Below are 22,561 nucleotides of genomic sequence, written 5' to 3'. Positions count from 1 at the left end.
TCCTGTGTGGCTGTGGCGTCCGGCTTGAAGGACCACAGCAGCCAGAGCGTTTCCTGCTGGGCTAATGGCGTCTCTGTCACTCATCCCACAATTAATTACCTCTGCCCGCAGCTCGTTAATGAAAGAGTCGCCCCACCGAGACGAGACGAGGCCGGAGAGGAGGAGGAGGAGGAGGAGGAAGAACCATTTGGGAGAGAGTGAAAGAAAAAGAAAGATTGCATTGTGGGAACAAGAAAACAGATTGAGAAGGGACAGAAGGAGAAGTGACACTCGGAGAACACAAACGGAGAGAGAAAAATGAAGAGGCAGAGCATCAAAGTGAGAAAGAGGAAGAATAAAACGTTATGTGAGAGGAAAAGGGGGGAGGCGTCGGGATTCCGTTGGGAATGAGGCCAGTTTGAAAATGTGTGCGATATCCTCGTGGCCATTAGTCTTGGTGAATCTTGTCCCTGCAGGGCTGCTCTTTAAGGTTAAATACATACATAAGCTAATTAAGCCTCCTGTAATGATAAATGTTACGGAGGGAGAGCGATATTACGGCACAGCAGCCACGCTGTCAATCATCACTCTCAGATCATGACACAGCAAATGCTACTACACTTACAGAACAACAACTTTCTTTAATATGTCATGTAGATTTACATATCAGTAATTCACATTCAAGCATGAATATATATGAACTTATGAATGTGAAAGTTATGAATATATGATTACATATTTTATTTAAATATTCAATAAAAATATTAAAGCAAAGTATTAATACTTTTATTTATAAAATATTACACGCACACACACACACACACACACACACATATATATATAGGGGAGAACGGGGCACAACCTAACACTTTTTGACTTTCTCAGTTTGTGTAAATCCACTTGGGGTTCAGAGTATTTATTTTTCCCCACATTAATTTCCCACATGTCTAGTACAATTATGTGGTTTTGTTTCATTAATACAGTGTATACGTTTTTTCTTGATTTACCCTGAAAGAATGGAAGTGAAATGTGACAACATGCCCCATAGGTGGGGTTCATTGTAACATGTGAGGGGCGCGATGTAACATGAGCATAGGAAAGCTTAAAATGTCCCCTGATATAATCAAAAAAATATCCAAGACAAACTAAAATATTTTGACAATAAAATACAATTATTAACTTTTTCAAATAAAATAATGGCATTTAATCATTAAAAATAAACTCATTTTTCAGTTTGACAACAAACACGCCTCAAAACACAGTTATACAGCATAGTTAAAAACATAATAATAATTAATAATTTCTGAACATTGACTCTCAGTCTTTGTTAGTAAACTAGTAAATACACAAAGTTGCGTCATCCTGGTATGTGTGGAAAGTGTTAAATCATGCGTGTTACAACTAACCCTGTTAGGTGGTGCCCCGCTCTCCCCTACACACACACACACTGTAAAAAACACACTGTAAAAAAATGTTACAGTAAAAAAATATTGTTGGTTTAACTTAAAAAAGTAAGTAACCTGGTTGCCTTAAAATTTTGAGCTCATTAAAATAAAAAAGTTGAGTTAATAAAATGAAGGAAATTGGTTTAATAAATAGAAACTCAAAATATTATTGTATCTGAACCACATAAATAAAAAAATATGCAAAATTTGGCATGTTTCACTGAATTATTACAAATATAACAATTATGCAATATGCTTACAAAATCTTTTAATAATATTTGAATAAAGGGCGATGTCGATTCTCAAATGTTCATTGTATTAATTAATTTTTTATTTCAATGAACTCAAAATTAAGATATACACACACACACACACACACACACATATATACACATATATGATTATAAATTAGTGCTGTGAAATTGTTGATTAATCGCATCAAAAATAAAAGTTTGTGTTAATATACAGTATGTGTGTGTACTGTGTATAATTATGGATATATAAATAAACACTCAATATTTTCATATAAAATATTTATAATTATACATATAATACAAATTATATAAATATATATACACATGGACAAATTTCTTAAATATATACACGAATGAGAATATATATTACACACATATACATATATATATATACATATATATATATATATATACATACATACATACATACATATATATATATATATAGAGAGAGAGAGAGAGACACAATTTTTTATTTTGGATGCGATTAATCGTGATTTATCAGTTTGATAGCACTAATATAAATATAAATACACGCACACACTCACTTATACATATAAATAAATGAACCCATTTCTGACACAAATAAACAGAAAGATACAAAAAATGACTACAAATTAAACAACGACACTGCAGAACTGCTGGGGTGTTGTATGCTATGACGGCCAAACAGAAGGAGATTTAGAGCTGCTCACACTGATAAATCCACAGCCAAACAATCTCCTACATCAGCTGTTTCAACGCTACACATCTATATATACTGCCTGAACTAACACTAGTCATAAAGTTTTATACTCCAAAACTAGCATCCAACATCCTTAGAGGAACATCACATTTAACTCTCTCCCTTAAAACAGAAATAGTTTTACTCTTGCTCTTGCTTGACCCCACAAACTCAAAAACATTTCCATCTTAGAGACCACACAATAAGACGGAGACTCAAAAATGCATTATTTCAGACGCTGAGGAATGAGGGGTGTGAGTGCGGGCCGTAATTAGGGGTCCGCAAACCATCCATTTCCCAGAGGTCACCTACCATGTGCTTAACAAACACGCGGCAGACTCATCAACACGGGCCAAGCCGGCGGTGTGTAGGAGGACATCTACGCGCGATATACTGATATAATGAAACGCATTTTAATACAGATGAGAAGAATGAGACCCTTATTAGAACACAGAGAAGCCGCTGCATTCAAAACCGGTCCAATCCAGAAAGGACAAACTTACAGTCGGTTTAATTGGCAATGTGAAGGTCAAAGAATGTGTGTAAATGAAAAGATGACGAATTTAAACACGTGTGCGGCAAGAATGCCAGTCAACGACTGCAGGGGGGAGTTTTCTACCAGCTTGAGTTGTTTTCTTGGTTTTGTTATAGTTATGAAACGCACAAGACAATTTTATTTTACTTTAAACCATTTCACTTTATGAAAATATTTTAAGCAGTAGTTTGCAATCATTATATTATCTAATTTAACTAAAATAATAAACATTTACACTGCAAAAAAAATGCTTTTCTTACTTAGTATTTTTGTCTTGTTTTCAGTCCAAATATCTAAAAATCCTTACATTAAGAAGCATTTACTAGAAAAGCAAAAGTTTTTGTCTTGTTTCGGGGGAAAATAACTCAAAATTAAGGGAGTTTTTGCTTAAAATAAGCTAAATAATCTGCCAATGGGGTAAACAAAATAATCTTAATTCAAACAAAAAACAAGATTATTTTGCTTACCCCATTGGCAGATTATTTAGCTTATTTTAAGCAAAAACTCCCTTAATTTTGAGTTATTTTCCCCCGAAACAAGACAAAAACTTTTGCTTGTCTAATAAATGCTTCTTAAAGCTACACTGTGTGATATTTTCCCCCATCTAGCGGTTAAAAGGTATATGACCATCCAGTGAATATTAGTTTCTGTTCCTCTCAATTCCGATTTCGTTTTAACTCCTACGGTGGCCGATTTAGTCCAAGATTAACATGGCTTCCAGTTCGACCTCGTCCACATTGGACACGGTGCCATCGAGTGTTAAAACGCAAAAGGCGAAGCTTGAATTCACGGGTATGTCCCTCTTTGGCTAATGTACTTTCAAGATGGAGGGGCAACATGGCGACCGGTATTCGAACCCCTTACCCGTATGTATTTTCAATGGCATATTATAAACTTACGAGAATACTTTATTACTTGAAAGAAGTAAATGTACATTAATGAGCATATATATTTTTGAAAGAACTAAGTGTTTTAGCTAAGAATAAACTAAAAAAGTTACACAGTGTAGCTTTAATGTAAGATGTAAGTCCAGATATTTGGACTGAAAACAAGACAAAAGTACTAAGTAAGAAAAGCATTTTTTGCAGTGTACCAAAAACTAAACCGTGAAATTGTTGTAAACCAGAACCAGCAGACTCAGGAATGTTTTATGTAAGGAATAATTGCTGATGGGCCGTTGAATTGTTAGAAAATAATGCACACCCAAGAGTGGTAATGCAGCCACGATGCAAAGCATGTGCATTATTTTCTAATAATTCAATGGACTGGAGTCAATTATTCTACTTATACAACGGTTACCACATATCAAGACATTGCTTAGATGATGCATTTCAAGACATTTGTTAGGTTTTTGTCTTTTTTAGAGCTAGTTACGGAGAGAGAGAGAGAGAGAGAGAGAGATAGAGAGAGAGAGAGAGAGAGAGAGATTAGGTGTGTGTGGATTACCGGAGTCTGTGCGTCTCAAGTGTTCGTCAGCAGCGTCTCTACTGTAAGCGAAACTGTAAGTTTGTCTGCTTCAAGAACAGTGCCGTTATTACATCGCTACTGAGAAATGTTGTGTAGCTTTTAAGTTGCTAAACTATTTTACTGATAAAATCATCAGACAACACGTTTCTCTGTGAGTGTGTCTGAACTGTATGTGTGTGAGAGTATGCAAAAGCAAGTATGTTTTCCGTACATAATAAAACATAATTCACCCTTCGCCGGGAGTTTGATTGACAGGCGATCTGACCAATCATAATCCGCCATCCACCGAATCCGGTGTCTGACGTCTTTCTGCGGTTGAAACAACATTCCTTCAGAAGTTCATTCATGTTTATTTGATACTATAAATCAATTAGAAGGAAGAGGTGATCGGTTCACGAGCAGCTTTAACTGAGGCCTGTCACCACACATTAAAGAGCCACAAAATGGTATTTATTGTTTACATGTCTTTAAAAAAAAAGACAATTTTAGAGTTGAGACTGTTTCATATTAAAAGTAACCTGCTCTGTCCTGTCTGTCAGTGTGTTGTCCGTGTCCTCTTTGCTCTGCGATGTGTTTTTCACTGTGTGAGAACGTGTGTAGCGGGAGAGCACGGCTTGTCGGACATAGCAACAGTAACTAAAGGGGGCGGGTCAATTGTGTGGCAAAAAAACATGGAAATAATTTGTTGTTTTTATCTAATTGTTTATTTGCTTGGTCAGTGTCGTTTGGGTTTTGGTTCTTTTGCTGTTGAAGGCTGTAAGGACCTTTAAAATAACTGAAATCATTTGGCGAAGTGATACGGACATGTAATGCAGTCAAGACCTGCCTGGAACTACTTTAGCCGTGCGTTTCCCTGAAAATAATCGCACACTTTAGAATTCATCATCAACCAATCAGATTCAAGCATTCAACAGCCCTGTAGTATAATGTGTAAGATTGAATTCAGAAGTATTGTTGACTACAGCACAACATCTGCAGGAATGTTTACACATCTCTATTTATATTCGTCACACTATAATCTCTGCACTGATTTATCTTTTGTTGTGCTCCATGTAGTTATTATATGTCCTCTGACCTGTTCTACAATGCTTCAACATTTAAAGCTGCAAAAATCTGCACTCTGATATGGAAATGTTCATCATTCCTACCCACTCATCTGTTTTCTTTTAACCACTATTTCCATAATTTTACATTTACATTTAGACCTGTTTACACATACACAACTGCTTTGCAAACAAATTATTCAGTGAATTTCAGAATGATCTCGTTTTTCTGTCAACACTTAGAGGCGAAATCGTTGAGGAGCGTTTTATGCAACATAAGTCTTGACCTCTTGCACAGTTAACGAATTATCTTAAATATATTTTAAACCCAAATTTTTTTTAAGCTATTGAGCGGCATACTGTTGCTATGGTAACTTCCTCAGGAAAAAGCGACTTTGCTTAGCATCTGTTTAGTTACTGAAATGTTTGAAAACGATACATACACTAACGTTCAAATGTTTAGGGTTGGTGAGATGTTTTTATTAGGGCTGTCAAAAGATTAATCGCATCCAAAATAAAAGTTTGTGTTTACATAATATATGTGTGTGTACTCTGTTAATTATTATTTATATATAAATACACACACAATCATGTATATATTTAAGAAAAAAATGTTATTTTTTATATATAAAACATTTATATTTATATATATTATAGATTATATAAATGTATATACAGTATATACATGCAAATATTTCTTAAATATATACATGACTGTGTGTGTATTTATATATAAATAATAATTAACAGAGTACACACACATATTATGTAAATACAAACTTTTATTTTGGATGCGATTAATCGCGATTAATCTTTTGACAGCCCTAGTTTTTATGTTTTTGAAAGAAGATGCTCACCAAGGCTGCATTCCTGTGAGCAAAAATACAGTAAAAACTGTTAAATATTATTATAATTTTCTATTTTAATACATTTTAAAATGTAATTTATTTAAATGTACTTCAGTGTCACATGATCCTTCAGAATTCATTCTAATATGATGATTTGCTATGCAAACATTTCTTATTATCAATGTTGAAAACAGTTGTGCTGCTTAATATTTTTTTAAGAAAATTATACGTTTTCCAGGATTCTTTGATGTACAGAAAGTTAAATATATTTACAGTCACTTCATTTCGCTGTCAATTTAATGCATCCTTCAACATGACATCATGACTTTGCGTAAACATACATGCCACTTTCTGAAGCCAAATGGCGTGTTATCTGTACGCATTTTGAGCTATCCGCGTGCATGTCTACGCCGTGTGATTCCGTGCAGTGTTAATTTTGACAGCAAATTGATTTAGTTTTATTCATAGTCTTTTGACTAAAATGCCATTTAGTTTTAGTCATATTTTAGTCACTTGAATTGTTTTTAGTTTTAGTCTAGTTTTAGTAAATATCATAAGATTTTAGTTGACTAAATCTACTGTAGATTTAGTCTCCTAAAATCTAATAAGTTTAGTTAAATTGTAATAGTACAATTCAAGCTCCATTTAATTTTGACATCATTTTGTTTTTGACATTAAAAATACACGTAAGAGAGCTCAATTCACTTTTTTTTTTTTTTTTTAAACATCTATATAGTTTTTATAACTTTATTTGTTTTAGTTAGTAGGCCATATCAGGTAAAGCTAAAGCTTCAAATAAGTTTGTTTATTTATTTATTTTTAATTTAAGTTAACATTTATTTGATTTCAAGTAATGATTTTTTTTAAATGGTTTTAGTTAACTATTATAACCCTGATACTTTATTGAATATGTGTCAAATACTGGTCTTACCTCCTGACTAAGAATTAAATGGGAATTAAATGAAATACAGTTTATTGTGTAACCAAATACGAATATACTGTATAATGAGTGACTTTTAAATTATAAACAAGCTCGAAATACACCGGGACTCTTATTTTGAAATGTCTGCTCCGCCTCTGTTGCAGTTGCTCATTCAAGTTCAGGAGATAAAATATGCATTGTTACAACCGTCTAAAACATATTACTATATAATCATCATAAAGTAAACATTGTCATTATTCATCAGCATTAGTTCATATACAATTGCGTGGCATAAATGTGCGCTATTCATTGATTGTGAACCGCTCTGGAGCGCTGGATTGGGGATGCGTGCGCCTGTAGAAGCAACAGTGTCGTGTTTTCCCGTGGTTAGATCAGCACGTTCGAATCAAATGTGCTGTGACACAGGACATCAGTTCTGACTGGATCTCTTCCCTAATCGTCCCTCCCTAACATTTTCGTCTCGTTTTTATTTGTTGACGAAAATTACAGTAAGTTTTCGTCATAGTTTTAGTCATCGAACACTAGTTTTTATTTAGTTATCGTCTCGTTTTCGTCAGTGAAAAAAGGTTGTTGACGACAATTATGACGAAAATTATTCGTCAACAAAATTAACACTGATTCCGTGTGTACGTGTATGCCGAAACGAACCATCATCTCCGCGTGTAAGTCTACGCCGTGTGATTACGCGTGAATGTAAATGAATTTATAAATACTAAATTATGTTTTTTTAAAAATGTAAAAATGCAGGATGTTTCTTGTGATGGGTAGGTTTAGGGGCAGGGGCAGTGTGTGTGTGTGACATGCTAAACACGCTAAAGAGCGATTATGCGTCTTGATAGCACGCCAAAATGGCATATGAATTGGCGTGTCATACATACGCCATTTCATGAGATCAGTCAGCATCATTGCTGAATAAAAGTAATTCCTTTAAATAATAATAAAAATCTTAATGACCACAAACTTTTAAATCTATACTTATATATATGTAAAGCCTCATAATATTCATAAAATATAAAAAATCATTCTATATTTAGTGCACAAAATCCCATCGTGATCAGAACCGGGTTTTTAATATAATTTGGGCCCGAGCTCAGAGTGAAAGACTCCTAATCAATATGACTTGGGAGGACCCTCAAACAGATGTAGCAATACTCTCCTCTTGGAAAACACTGCAGTGGAGAGAGACAGAGAGAAGCCGGCTGCTGTTCAGTGGATTAGGCCCAGGGCGTTGGAGTGCTGCTGGGAGCTGGAGAGACCCCGTCACACTCGCCCTGTTTACAGTGTGAAGAGTGTTTTTATGTCAGGGTTTTTGAAGCACCTCTCAAAGCCTGGGCCAAGGCACCGGGGCAGAGCTTACACTGGGAGAAGATGCACTCCACTGAGCCACACACACACACACACACACACACACACACACACACACACACACACACACACACACGCACACGCACACGCACACACACACACACACACACACCAGTCGGCTTAAGGGTCTGGATCACTGACTCACACACACTGATCAGAGCAAAAGAACGCCTGTGCATTGTGAATGTAAAAATAAGCCAGTGTGGTAATCATTGAAAGAGCCCACATATGCTCTCGGCCCACGCCAACATGGATTCCGCCTAACTAAATGACAGTGAGCTTGTTTCTCGTTTACATCCGGTCCAAACTCGACCTGAATATCCTGAAATGACAATTGGGAATTCATTGTGTGATTCAAAAGTTGCTCTGTTCTAAAACCTTGTGAGCTGCTTACTATAATCATGCTGCCTTCCCTAAGACACCTCGTAGTCAAAATCACCACATATACTCTTTTTCCACCAGAATTGTTCTGGAGCCAAAGCCTGTTCTTGGCCAGGTGAACTGGAGCTGTGAAAAAACCCAAACATTGTGTATCCCGGTGTTTGTGCAGGAAGTGCGCCACTTCTGTTTTGCTGTTCACAGTACCGGAAGTGATTCTTGCGAACCGGAAGCTCACATAAACTGCCCTTTTCAGAGATAAACTGAATCTGAAAGGGTTAATTCACTCACTCTCTCGCACACTGGCTCTCTCTTGCACACATAGTTTTATATATTTAGATGTAAAGAGCAATGTAGTGCAACATTAGATTAGATTAGATTCAACTTTATTGTCATTACACAAGTACAGGTACAAGGCAACGAAATGCAGTTTAGGTCTAACCAGAAGTGCAATAGCAGCAAGTGCAGGATATACAATGGTTGCATAAATGCAGGACATGGATATGTACTGAATATCTATTACTATAAACAGTATTTACAGGTAGATATATACAATGATATGTTAGGCTAAGATGAGCAGTATAGCAATGGATTTAAGGTAGTGGATTTAACATTAGTACACTGCTCAATGATACAGCGCCAGTTTTTCTCCACCCCCCCACTCTACCTGCTTCCTTTTCCAGACCAGCAAGTTTTTAGGGCGGGAGTTGAACCAATTTTTCCAGCTCGGAAAGCCCTTTCTGCAGTTGAAATGCATGGAACGGTTCAAGAACGGACAAAGGCCAAGAACACGGTGGAAAAGGGGTAATAAAAACCTTTGCAGAGAGTGCACTTCCAGAATGCATTGCACATTTAAATATAAGTATATCAATTTGTGCTGTCAATCGATTTTAAAAAATGCTAGTTTTTTCTGTAATTAATCATGTTTTTATATTGTACTATCTCCAAATTAAGGTAGAAACAACTTAAAGAGTGTATTTGAAATATTTGTTGTAATGGCGTTTTTTTTTTTTATGAATGAAGGCCAACATCACTGACACGGTCACTGATGTCGCTATGAAATAGATTTTTTTTTAAACATTAATGACAGACATTCAACATTAAAGTACAAGTGAAAGCTATATCAATTTCAACATTTATTAGGCTTTAACATTGTTTTAAACATTTATATAAGTGAACTTAAAGGTGCACTATGTAACATTTTTCAGTAAAATCTCCAAAAACCACTAGGCCAGTGTTCTATATTTTGTTCAGTTGAGTACTTACAATATCCCAAATGTTTCCAACTATTTGTAAATCATGAGAAAATTGCTATTTTCACCAATGAACCGGGACGTGTGAGGGCGTCGCCTGTCGATGACATCATATCTGCGTTACCCTCGGTTACAGAGTAACGTCATAACATCAGCATCAACACACTCAGATGTGTGTAATATGATCAACAGAGCTGCGTTACCTCACACTCATGAGCGGAGGAGCGGAAGTGGCGCCGACAACTGTGTCATAATAAAAGTCCTGCTGCTCGCGAGGCGTGTGTTGCGTTCATCTTATTAACAATCGCTCCAGCGGTTCCTCAGCTCCACAACACTCGTCCTGCTCTGCTTCACTACAGTAACGTTAATAATCACATCCATCAACATGATTTCTGCCCGAGTCCTATCCCGATTCTTTCCCACCGGCTGTGAGCTGAAGACCACGTGTCCCAAGATTCTAGTAGTCATCAAACTACGCCTTTGTTTTGAACAGGCGACCTCTAGCGGACGGAAAAGTTACATAGTGCACCTTTCACATAAACCCATTATGATAAATGTGATATTTACTGTGGCCTTCATATACTATAATCAATATACAGAAATTGAATAAAGGAATCAAACACTTTATACATTATTATATATTAAACATTATAAATTAAATATAGATTAATCCGTATTAAAGCTACAATTTTCTCTGTTACCTTTGTTCTTTTATTAACTCTGGATCTGACACGTGCATCTTATTTACTTAAGTTCATTTAAGACGTTATTTAACTCATTTAAGACTGCGGTTATGAGAACACTCGACAAAACGGGCATTTTGGCATAACTCTGTGTGTTATAGAACTCGATTCGGGCACTTCTGATTCCCAGGGAATGCATGAACTGATAAAAATGTTTGAATCATCTAATATGTGACCCTGGACCACCGAACCAGTCATAAGTCACACGGGTATATTTTCAAATGGTTGCATCTCGGTCAAATATTTGTCCTATTAGGATTTGAAGGATCCCATTTGAAAATCTGGAATCTGAGGGAGCAAAAAAAAGTCTAAATATTGAGAAAATCGCCTTTAGTGTTGTCCAAATTAAGTCCTAGCAACGCTTTTGATATATTTACGGTAGGAAATGTAAAAAATATCTAATGTTTTTTGGCATAAAAGAAAAATGTATCATTTTGACCCATACAATATATACAAACCATACTGGAAAAGGATGGAAAGCTTTTTTTATTCAGCTTTCAGATGGTGTATTAATCTCAAAATTGACCCTTATGACTGCTTTTGTGGTCCAGGGTCACATTGATCATTGATTAATAAATAAAAATATATTCATAAAAGAAAACAGGTAACACTTTAGAATAATGGTCATTAGTTAACATTAGTTAATGTATTAACTAACATGAACTAACCATGAGAAGTACATTTGTTACTGTTATTGTTCATCTTTGTTAACGTTAGTTAAAGGGTTAGTTCACCCAAAACCTCCGTTCATCTTCAGAACACAAATGAAGATATTTTAGTTGAAATCTGATGGCTCTGAAAGGCCTCCATTGGCACAATGCACTTTACACTCTCAAGACCCTTAAAAGGCACTAAAGACGTCGTTACAAAGTCCATCTCACTACAGTGGTTCTACAATAACTTTATGAATCAGCGAGAATAGTTTTTGTGCGCCAAAAAAACCTAAATAACGACTAATATAGTGATGACGATTTCAAATAATGGATCATGAAGCTTCGAAGCGTTATGAATCAGTGAGTCGAATCATGATTCGGATCGTGTGTCAAACGGCCAAACTGCTGAAATCACGTGACTTTGGCGATTCAAACCGCTGAATAGACTCACTGATTCATAACGCTTCAAAGCTTCATGATGCTTTGTTTTGAAATCGGTCATCACTATATAAGTCGTTATTTAGGTTTTTTTTGCGCACAAAAACTATTCTCGTCGCTTTATAAAGTTATTGTAGAACCACTGTAGTGAGATGGACTTTGTAACGACGTCTTTAGTGCCTTTTAAGGGTCTTGAGAGTGTAAAGTGCATTGTGCCAATGGAGGCCTTTCAGAGCCATCGGATTTCAACTAAAATATCTTCATTTGTGTTCTGAAGATGAACGGAGGTCTGACGGGTGTCGAACGACATGAGGGGAAGTAATTAATGACAGAATTTTAATTTTTGGGTGAACTAACCCTTTAACTAATGTTAACTAATGACCATTATTCTAAAGTGTTACCAGAAAACAATTACATGCACATAATAATAATATAGGCAGCTCACTAGGTTTTGGAACAGCGTTGTTGTGCATGCGTGTTTGCGCACACAACGGAGTAAACACTTGGAATGAGCAGCGATGGAGTGTGTGAGTGTGAGTGTGACCAGCGCTGCCATCTCTCTTCACGGACGGGCCGCTGACGGGCCGCTCTCAGAACTGCTGTCACTGCGTTCCAAGCTGAGGCAGAATCTGTGGCCTGCTCTACCAGCGTCTCCCCTCCAGTATCAACACTGGGTGACTCACCACTTTTCGCTGACTAACTGTTTCTTGAACGAGAGCAGGGGGCGGGGGGGTGATAAGAAGATTGTCAGGCATAGTGCTGGAGGGGAAGACAGACAAACCGAGAGAGAGACAGAGAGAGATGGGCATATCTCAGCGCTGCTGGCTGCCTCTGATAAACACTGATAAGGCATCTCTTTGATGTTCAGTTAAGTGTAAAATTAAAATGCGCCAAAAGCCGAGGGGCGCACGTCGCACCCCCTTCTGCATCTAAAGACGGGAGGATTTGCCTCTTTTCTTGTCGGCTACTCCCCTGTGTGCCCGTGTGTCTCTTTTTTTAAAATCAGGCAGGTGTTAATCATATGGGTGTCTGTCCCGTCGTGCTTATATAAAGTCCAAATCATATATCAAATCATTTTCAATCTTTCATCTGGCTATCATTAAGCCTCATTATCCACACGGCCTGATTACAGATCCAATTAACCTTGTTTCTGTGAGCCGTGGCTCTGTTAGCATGCACATAGTTAATAATTTCTCTAATTGAAAAACTGTAATGTCAGAATCACAGATATGAAAACACTTAGTTGCCTGGCAGCTTCTGCGGCTGTAGTGAAAAGTGCCACTGACCAGATGAAAAATTAATACGTCTGGAGACGCTTATGGAAGCTTCTAACCTGATTCGTCACATCTGACCAAACAGATTAAGCGATTCATTGCAGTCGCTTTCGACACTTTCAGAGCATCTTATTTTTATCCTACAGATGAGTCTTGGTCACAGCATTTAAGATTTATTTTCATGTTGTGGCCAATAAACAATAAATGACTGATTTAAAAAAAGAAAACTGTGTTGCTACTAAAAAAAATACTCTATCTATCTATCTATCTATCTATCTATCTATCTATCTATCTATCTATCTATCTATCTATCTATCTATCTATCTATCTATCTATCTATCTATCTATCTATCTATCTATCTATCTATCTATCTATCTATCTATCTATCTATCTATCTATCTATCTATCTATCTATCTATCTATCTATCTATCTATCTATCTATCTATCTATCCATCCATCCATCCATCCATCCATCCATCCATCCATCCATCCATCCATCCATCCATCCATCCATCCATCCATCCATCCATCCATCCATCCATCCATCCATCCATCCATCCATCCATCCATCCATCCATCCATCCATCCATCCATCCATCCATCCATCCATCCATCCATCCATCCATCCATCCATCCATCCATCGTTTTGCCTACCTATCTATATACCTATATACTGTACCCATCCACCCATCCATCCATCCATCTTTCAATCAATCCATCCATCTTTCTATCAATTGATCCATCCATCTTTCTATCAATTCATCCATCCATCTTTCTATCAATCCATCCATCCGTCTTTCTTTCTGTCTATCCATCATCTTTCTATCAATCCATCCATCCATCTTTCTATCCATCCATCCATCCATCCATCCAGCTTTCTTTCTGTCTATCCATCCATCTTTCTATCAATCAATCCATCCGTCTTTCTTTCTGTCTATCCATCATCTTTCTATCAATCCATCCATCCATCTTTCTATCCATCCATCCATCCATCCATCCATCTTTCTGTCCATCCATCCATCCATCTTTCTGTCATTCTGTCCATCCATCCATCCATCGTTCTGCCTACCTATCTATATACCTATATACTGTACCCATCCATCCATCCATCCATCCATCCATCCATCCATCCATCCATCCATCCATCCATCCATCGTTCTGCCTACCTATCTATATACCTATATACTGTACCCATCCATCCATCTAAACTGACTAATTTCCAAACGCTCACCTTCACTCATGGCTGTGGCATCACAACAATGACGATAATGTCATAACTACAGCTTCAATTCCATAAGTTCCATCAACTGGGTGGACTGGGGAGCGAGCTGTGGCTGAAAGCAGTCTCTAATTGGACTAGACGGTCGTTTCACACTTGGATTCAAATCTGCATCTCGTCTCATCTAAAGCTACAGCGTTAGTTAGCAGGACCACTTTGTTCCTGTCGCTGTGCTTTGACTCTGTAATCATAATGCAAAGAAATGCAACAGAGATATAAATAAAGCATATGCATTCTGGTATCCAAGCAGCTGGAGTCTCACATATGCTGTTTTCCTTTCACTCCTCGGTCATCGGGTGCAGCAAAAAAGAGCGAGGCAGCAGTAACTCCTCAACCTCTGAAGGCAGCGGCCTACAGCTCAGTCAAGTGTGCAATAATGCGCGCAGACAAGAAATGAAAGCAAAAGGAGAGAAAGAAACGGAGAAAAGGAGAGAGGAAAAAGGAGGGGGCGGGAATACAAGATGTAAATCTATTCACAGATTGGGCCAAATCTGTGCTAAGACTATTATTTTCCCTCACCGCAACAGAATCTTGGCTAGAAAAACGACACCAACCCAGACATTAAACACTTGGGCCCATTTCAAACATCAGTAACCACAAACAAAAGGCACCAACAAAAAAAGTTGGCCAAGTTATTTGGCTCGATACTCATTAGCACCTGAAATTCTGGAAGGAATTACACTGTAGACACCATGAAAACACTCGTACATCCATCTTACCGCAGCGCAAAAATGAAATTCGGCTTTGCAGAATGGAAATAAAAACGACTGCACTAGATTCTAACACTTCTGCAGAAAATCATTTGCACACGACACAATTTGCTAAACGTATACAGGTCACAAAAAAAGACAAAGTACCTTCAGCCAAACTGCATAGCGAATGATATCTGCAAATGTGAATCCTGGGTGAATTATGTGTACGTTCAAAGATATATTAAGAATTTTTTTATTTTTAGTGTACATTAGCTATGGCATCCAGGTTGTGGCTTTTTCATTTATGTGAAAAATCTGAATATTGCAAATATCTATTTAGTGATGAATGTGTTGAAATAAAGGAAACCCAAAAAGTCAATCAGTTTTCTTAGCAAATTAAAACATTTTTGCAAAAACAATTTATTGGTTAAGGTGTTTCACCAATAAATAAATGATTAAAATAAGCACAAAACAAATACATAATTTAAATCAATAAAATAAAAAACATTCCATCAGATATTTATACGAGTGTTTTCTTACTGAAGGAAATTGTATTGGTGAAATAAATAAATTGATCAAATAAGTGCAAATTAAACAAAAAAATAATAATCCTAAAAATTAATAATTAGAATAAAAACATTTTAGAATATTGCAAAATTTATTGGTAGATGTGGCTCACCAATAATTAAAACATATTAAAGTAAACAATATAAATAAATACAATTTAAACAATGAAATAACCCAACATTATCATCATATATAAACATATGATATTTTTATTCACATTATGGAAAATGTATTCTCATGAGTGCATTTTAACCAGCATTTGACATCCCGAAATCTGCATTAAAATAAACCCCAGCTAATGTCTAGCGATGTCACTGCATGAACAATTGCAGTGACAATTGTGTTTAGCTGTAATGTGTGTGTGGCTTATGGTATTTTGATCTCTAGATGTGGTTCAAGTCCTTCTTTTGATGCAGGTCTAACGGAAAATTTTGTCCATTTTATCAACCATAAGGCAAAAAATGAATTATTAAAAAGATAAAAATAAACAACTAAGTTCCAAATGCTTCAAAAAAAACGAATAGCACACCACCAGCAATGAATACTCATGTCCTTCTAAATAACAGCTTGTGAAAACTGGATTTCTATTACCAGTCAGAATGACATTTGCAGCAAGTCGTCCTTTTATCGTCCAGTGTAAACACACGTCAAGGGAAAATGCCTTGGCTCGAAATTTCAAGCAAGTGTCAAACGAGACAAACAATGAAGCGTGTGAGAAAGTTCCCAGTGTTCCACAGACAATGAGTGAAAGAACCGATTGTGTGATCGACACATACTGACACTTCAGCGGTCCAGAGGGCGCTGACCAGGTTGGGCTTGTTGGATGTCAAAGGAATAGTTGACCCAAACAGGAAAATCTGCCATTATTTACTCACCCTCATGCCGTTTCAAAGCCGAATGTTGCTATTTATTGTGTATGCCACTTAAAAACTACCAGCATATGGGTTTGGAACAACATCATGAGGGTGAGCGAAAGACTACCCCTTTAAATTGGTACTGTGTGAATTTGAGACGGACACATAAGTGGTTCCGTTGTACTCACTTCCTGTTCCTCCAGAGAGCAGGGCACAATAGCTTATACTCTGTTTAAAAGAATGCCAACCCTCAAGGGAACATCACGGCACAGAAAACTGAGAACAGATGAGCCGTTCTGAACATCTGAATCTATCTTTCATTTGAGCAAGAGAAACAGTGAGTCATCTGAGCCACACTGAATCATAAATGAACTCATAATACAGCTGAATCTGATTATGCTGCGTGGCACCGCTGCAGATCAAACCCTGGAGACTGGAACGGTTCAGACTAGAAACGGGCATGAGAAACCGAGCAGGCAAGCACTTGTTCAGCGCTAACTGATTGATTATTAAAAAGGCCATTCAGATTACTAGATTAGAACTGATTTTTAATGTTATGGTGGGAAGAGAATGCGAAAAGAAGCAGTTTAATGGACTGCTGTTTTCTGTTATTTTAATAACTTTTAAATATGTTTTTTTATAAATAATTGATTATTAATAATTACATTTAAATATTATTATTCACAATTTAATGTACAACTTAAAAACTAAACATTATTAACATTTCAAGTGTGTTAAACATTGTTTTTTAATCGAGGATATGCGTTTCCAATATTTTAATTTTTTTTTTTGATAATAATAATAATATTATATAAAATATAATGAAATAAATATGAAATAATTAAATACAAATATTAAATATATATTTTAAAATAATGTATACATTATTATTATATTAAAGTCATAAAATATAAAATATAATTAAATAAATAATAAATATAAATGGTACATATCTTAATATTTTAAAATATAAGAAATGATGTGTGTGTTTGTGTGTACTTTTATCTACTTTATCCACTAAGTTTGGCTTGTAGTTTTTAGCATATATATTATATATGTAATATATCTAATGTAAAACATTATTGATTGGCTTCTAGTTTTCAGCACATTCTGGACTATCACAAGACATTTTTGCAAATTCAACAAGCCTTTTCTTAGTTTCTGACTTGAATACTTCACTACAAAATACAAAATAACTCAAAACTTCTCTCCGTAGTTGGTGCGTGTCATTTAACAGAGGCTTGTTTGGTTAGCTGGTCCGGTTTGGTTTCTTACCTCAGCGCTGCTCACTCGACCCTCCTGGAACGAACACTCGGCTACGTTATTAGTGCAGATGTGGCGATATTTACACCAGTTGCAGGGGAAAGGGCTGCTAACACACGACGAACACCTACAGAGGAGAAAAACAAAAGAGAGTTACATGAGAGGTCTGTTCTGAACACATACAACAAGTAATCTGTGAACTCGCCCCAGTTTCTACTGACTTGAAAGTGTCTTAGTCTTATTCCTAGTTTTAATTTACGAGTACAAAGTATATTAGTTTTAATGCAATCACAAGCTGGCTTTGATGTAACATGATATTTTATACATTTATATATTAAATGCATTAAATAAATAAATATTGCACCTAAAATATTGCACCTAACATAAACATTTGTAAATATGTAATATATGTATGTATATGTATGGGTATAACGGTACATGTATTCATCCTGAACCATCACAGTATGGTGCATACAGTCAGACAACGAATATAGTCAGTCACATGCGATACACACTCCAATCCAGAAGGGGGCGCCCGCTGGTAATACAATGCTGTTTGCTAACCACCACAACAGGAAAAAGAGCAGAAGAACAACAGCGCATGTGCGCACCAAGGGGGTAACCCAGCACCCGGAAAACGTACCTTCCATAGGGGCAGCCATTGCTAACCAAGCCATCACCTGCTGTTAGCATCCCATTGACTCCCATTCATTTTGGCGTTAATTTGACAGCGAATATCTTTACATCTGAGGCGTTTAAAGACTCCATTTGACCATTGTTTATTTCTAAAGAAACACGACAATGTATAAAAGGCTCCGTTACCTTGTATCTTACACTATCGCCCCGTAGAAGGCGTATTTATAAAAAATAGGCTAACGACTCTGTCGCATTCACTGAAAAAAATTATTTGTTGAATTTACTATTTTTTTTATCGTAAGTGGTCTCAATCAATTGATTTGATCTCAATTTAAACAAAAACACCAGCAATTCCCATAAAACCAATTCATTTTTTTTTAAAAATTTAAATAAAAAAACTAAATTTAAATTATTTAAACGAGCACAAATTAATTATGCTTAAAGGGTTAGTTCACCCAAAAATGAAAATTCTGTCATTAATTACTCACCCTCATGTCGTTCGACACCCGTAAGACCTCCGTTCATCTTCAGAACACAAATGAAGATATTTTAGTTGAAAGCTGATGGCTGAGAAAGGCTTCAGATAGGCCTCCATTGGCATTCAGTACATTTACACTCACAAGACCCATAAAAGGCACTTAAAACGTCGTTACAAAGTCCATCTCACCACAGTGACTCTACAATAATTTTACGAAGCGACGATAATAGTTTTTGTGCGCAAAAAAAAATCAAAATAACGACTTTATCCAACTTGTTCTTGTCTTCCGTGTGCCTCCACGACGCATGCGCGAGAATATGACGCAGATCCGGCGTTCGGACACATGACCCAGAAGCGATTTGTTTACAAGCAGAGGAAGACGCGCGTGTCTAAGCTGTTGAATTCTACATTGATCGTGCTTTAGGTCTTGGCGTAATGCTCAAATGGGGCTTAAGTGTGCATTTCATGGATTCCCGAACCCCGGCGCTACGTCATATTCTCGCGCATGCGTCGTGGAGGCACACACGGAAGACAAGAAGAGGTTGAATAAAGTCGTTATTTTGATTTGTTTTTTGCGCACAAAAACTAGTCGTCGCATCGTAAAATTATTGTAGAGCCACTGTGGTGAGATGGACTTTGTAATGACGTTTTAAGTGCCTTTTATGGGTCCTGTGAGTGTAAATGTACTGAATGCCAATGGAGGCCTATCTGAAGCCTTTCTCAGCCATCAGCTTTCAACAAAAATATCTTCATTTGTGTTCCGAAGATGAACGGAGGTCTTACGGGTGTCGAACGACATGAGGGTGAGTAATTAATGACAGAATTTTCATTTTTGGGTGAACTAACCCTTTAATTTAATCGGGCCATTGGGCATTTTTTCAGTGTAGTAGAGAAATTACTGTACAGACAGGAGGAGAAGCTCGCAGGCAATCTTTTACTGTCTATGAGGCAATCGGGGGGACGTGGAGGCATAAAGTCCGATAAAGTTGAGGGAGAAGCCCATAGAGAGACAAAAGCAACGGGACAAAATATTTCCAAAACGTGGTTCAGATTTCACTTTGCACAACTACTAGAAGACTTACAACGGTCAGACAGGTTGATCGCGTCACACCTACGTCGTCAAGCTCAGTCTGAGGCTGCGCAGTACATCAGCCATCAGGAAGTGAGTGCTTCAACTTGACTTCACTTTTCTCCGTCGAAGCCTATGGGGTCGCTGTGTCCATTTCTGTTACTGTCTATGGTGCTTGAAAACAAGTCCTCTAGATAGTGTGTACGCGTAGAATGCGTCTTTCTGTGCTGACGGACAAAAGGAGTATACTTTGAAAGGCTCGCGCACAGTTAAAAACTACGTTAGCCGACTAATATAGTTCACTTGAAGGAGGGAATGAAAACGATGGAGTGAATTCGAACACTGACAGCACTTTTGCATAGTTTATGCTTGCTGTTTAAAATCACTTGAAACTTAGCAAACTGGCAGCTCCAGTAGTAATGAAAAGATTTATCTTGAGCTCTACGTATATACCTTAATTAAACAATTTAATAATCAATTAAAAACTTATGATATATACCTGCATGATATTACGATATTACTCTAGGTACACTGGATCAGCAGTTTGGAAAATGGATGGATGATTCAGCTTCGCCATCTTCTGGCGGGACGCAGGAATTAAGCCAGTGCTACCCTCACAGTGCATTATGGGTATGGGACATCGGTTGTACACTCATTATTGTGGTGCATTATGGGATTGAATTAGTGCACTCGATAATGTCCACTATGGTTTCCGACACCACTATAAATGGCTAAATAGTGCCCTATTTAAGGGTATAGGGGGCGATTTCGAACACAGCCCTGGTCTTACTAGGCGTACTAGACGAAACTGGTACTGGCTGTCAGTATAAAAGGGGAAGATGGAGAGGAAAAAGAATGGAGAACATACAAAAATAAATGATCCAACTACTAAACCAGAACTAGATTAATCACCACCCACGAATACAAGAAGTGGGAACTAGAACTTCTTCAACTTCAGCAGAGAACTAAACTCTTTGTCCTCGACTGAACCTCGGGCTCAAGTCATTAATTCTCCCAATTCTTCAAATACTTTGCTTATAAATCACATCATTGTCTTTGGGAACATCTTGAACGAGCCCCGGGTCAGACTTAAACTCTCGTAGAGAATGAAGACGGCGCCATGGAAATCTGAGCGGTCAATATGTCACAAATCCGCTCTTTCACTTCAACACACACAATTAATCCTCTAGGGCCATTGAACACCCAACTTGCTCACGCCGCTTCTCAATTAGTTATTAACCCGACTCTGAAAAAGCCTTTCAGACGGAGGCCCTAATGACATTCCCAATTAAACAGTCACATCCCGCCGAGAAACATAAGCGGGCGACACCTGTGGACTCGTATGGGACGAAAGGCCAATCGCGCACATTGTGAGAGCGTTTGCGGACACTTCCGGCACGGCAAGTTTCTCCACCTCACGCTGGCTCTCGTTTGCCACCGTCCCGCACGGAGAGCCTGCGCAATACGCCATACTAATCACGTCCTTCCCTCTGGAGGCACGGTTGAAATCGCCTTCAGAGAGCACTCGACAGTCCGAGCACACCACACCTGGAGCTGCATCGCTCAGTATAATCTGGTTTCGCTCCCCTCGCTCTCGCAGGGCCCCCGGGAGGAGAAAGATCCTCGGCTGCTCGCGTTTGAAACATCTGAGGCGTTTTTGCAGGAGCAAAATTATACAGGCTGCTTTTCTTGCACAACAATCTCTGGCAGAACAATCGCACGGAAATGAAACCAAATGATCGTGGGTCATTTAAAACACGTTAATGCAGTTTCTTTGCAGTATGGATGCATTTTAACGTGCTAAATCTAATATTGCTGTCGACGGGTGTACGGTGTGGGTGTGTTTTTTAGTGCGCTGGAAGGTAAAGATGCAAACTAGAGCTGATGGAGGAGGGCGCAGCGCTCCACTGCAGCTGAAATGCGCTGTAAATACTGCAAACGGATCTGCAAGTCTCGCCATGAAATATGCAATATGCTGTGTCAGGGGTTTAAGGCCCATCAATTCACTCAGCTTTAATTTGAGCGTGGGCTGAAAAACACAGCACGGCCAAATGGTGACACTCTGATGAAGTGAGTATTTTACCATCATTGGGAGTCTGGGCTGGACTTTCAGCTCAGGCGAAACAGCATCAAATCATGAGATTGTGCACAATAGTCAAAATGAAATACAAATTGATCATATTTAATTTCTTAATACACGTTTCTGGCCTAGATTCATCTGTGCATGTTATAAGAAAGGTAAAAAAAAAAACCCTGCTCTTTCAACCAAAAAGTAATAACATGGTAATAATATGGTCCACCTCTAAAATGTATTTCATTTTCAGATGACATCCCTAATCTTTGCCCAACCAATCACCTGGCTCAGTTCTGGTATGAACG

The 22,561-nt window shown here is 37.5% G+C and overlaps 1 protein-coding gene across 1 annotated transcript in view; it reads right to left on the bottom strand.

Annotated features, from left to right (window-relative positions):
• The window catches only part of plxna3 (plexin A3), a 242,170-nt gene that overhangs the window by 76,491 nt on the left and 143,118 nt on the right, over positions 1–22,561 (bottom strand). The window contains exon 9 of the mRNA XM_079827990.1: positions 18,012–18,126. Within this exon, the coding sequence (XP_079684116.1) occupies positions 18,012–18,126 (115 nt within the window). The remainder of the gene's footprint in view (positions 1–18,011; positions 18,127–22,561) is intronic.

Source organism: Gobio gobio (genome assembly GCF_949357685.1).
Source record: "Gobio gobio genome assembly, chromosome: 10".
Taxonomy (NCBI): domain Eukaryota; kingdom Metazoa; phylum Chordata; class Actinopteri; order Cypriniformes; family Gobionidae; genus Gobio; species Gobio gobio.
Note: the sequence above shows the minus strand (reverse complement) of the source record. Positions and strands in the feature narration are given on the sequence as shown.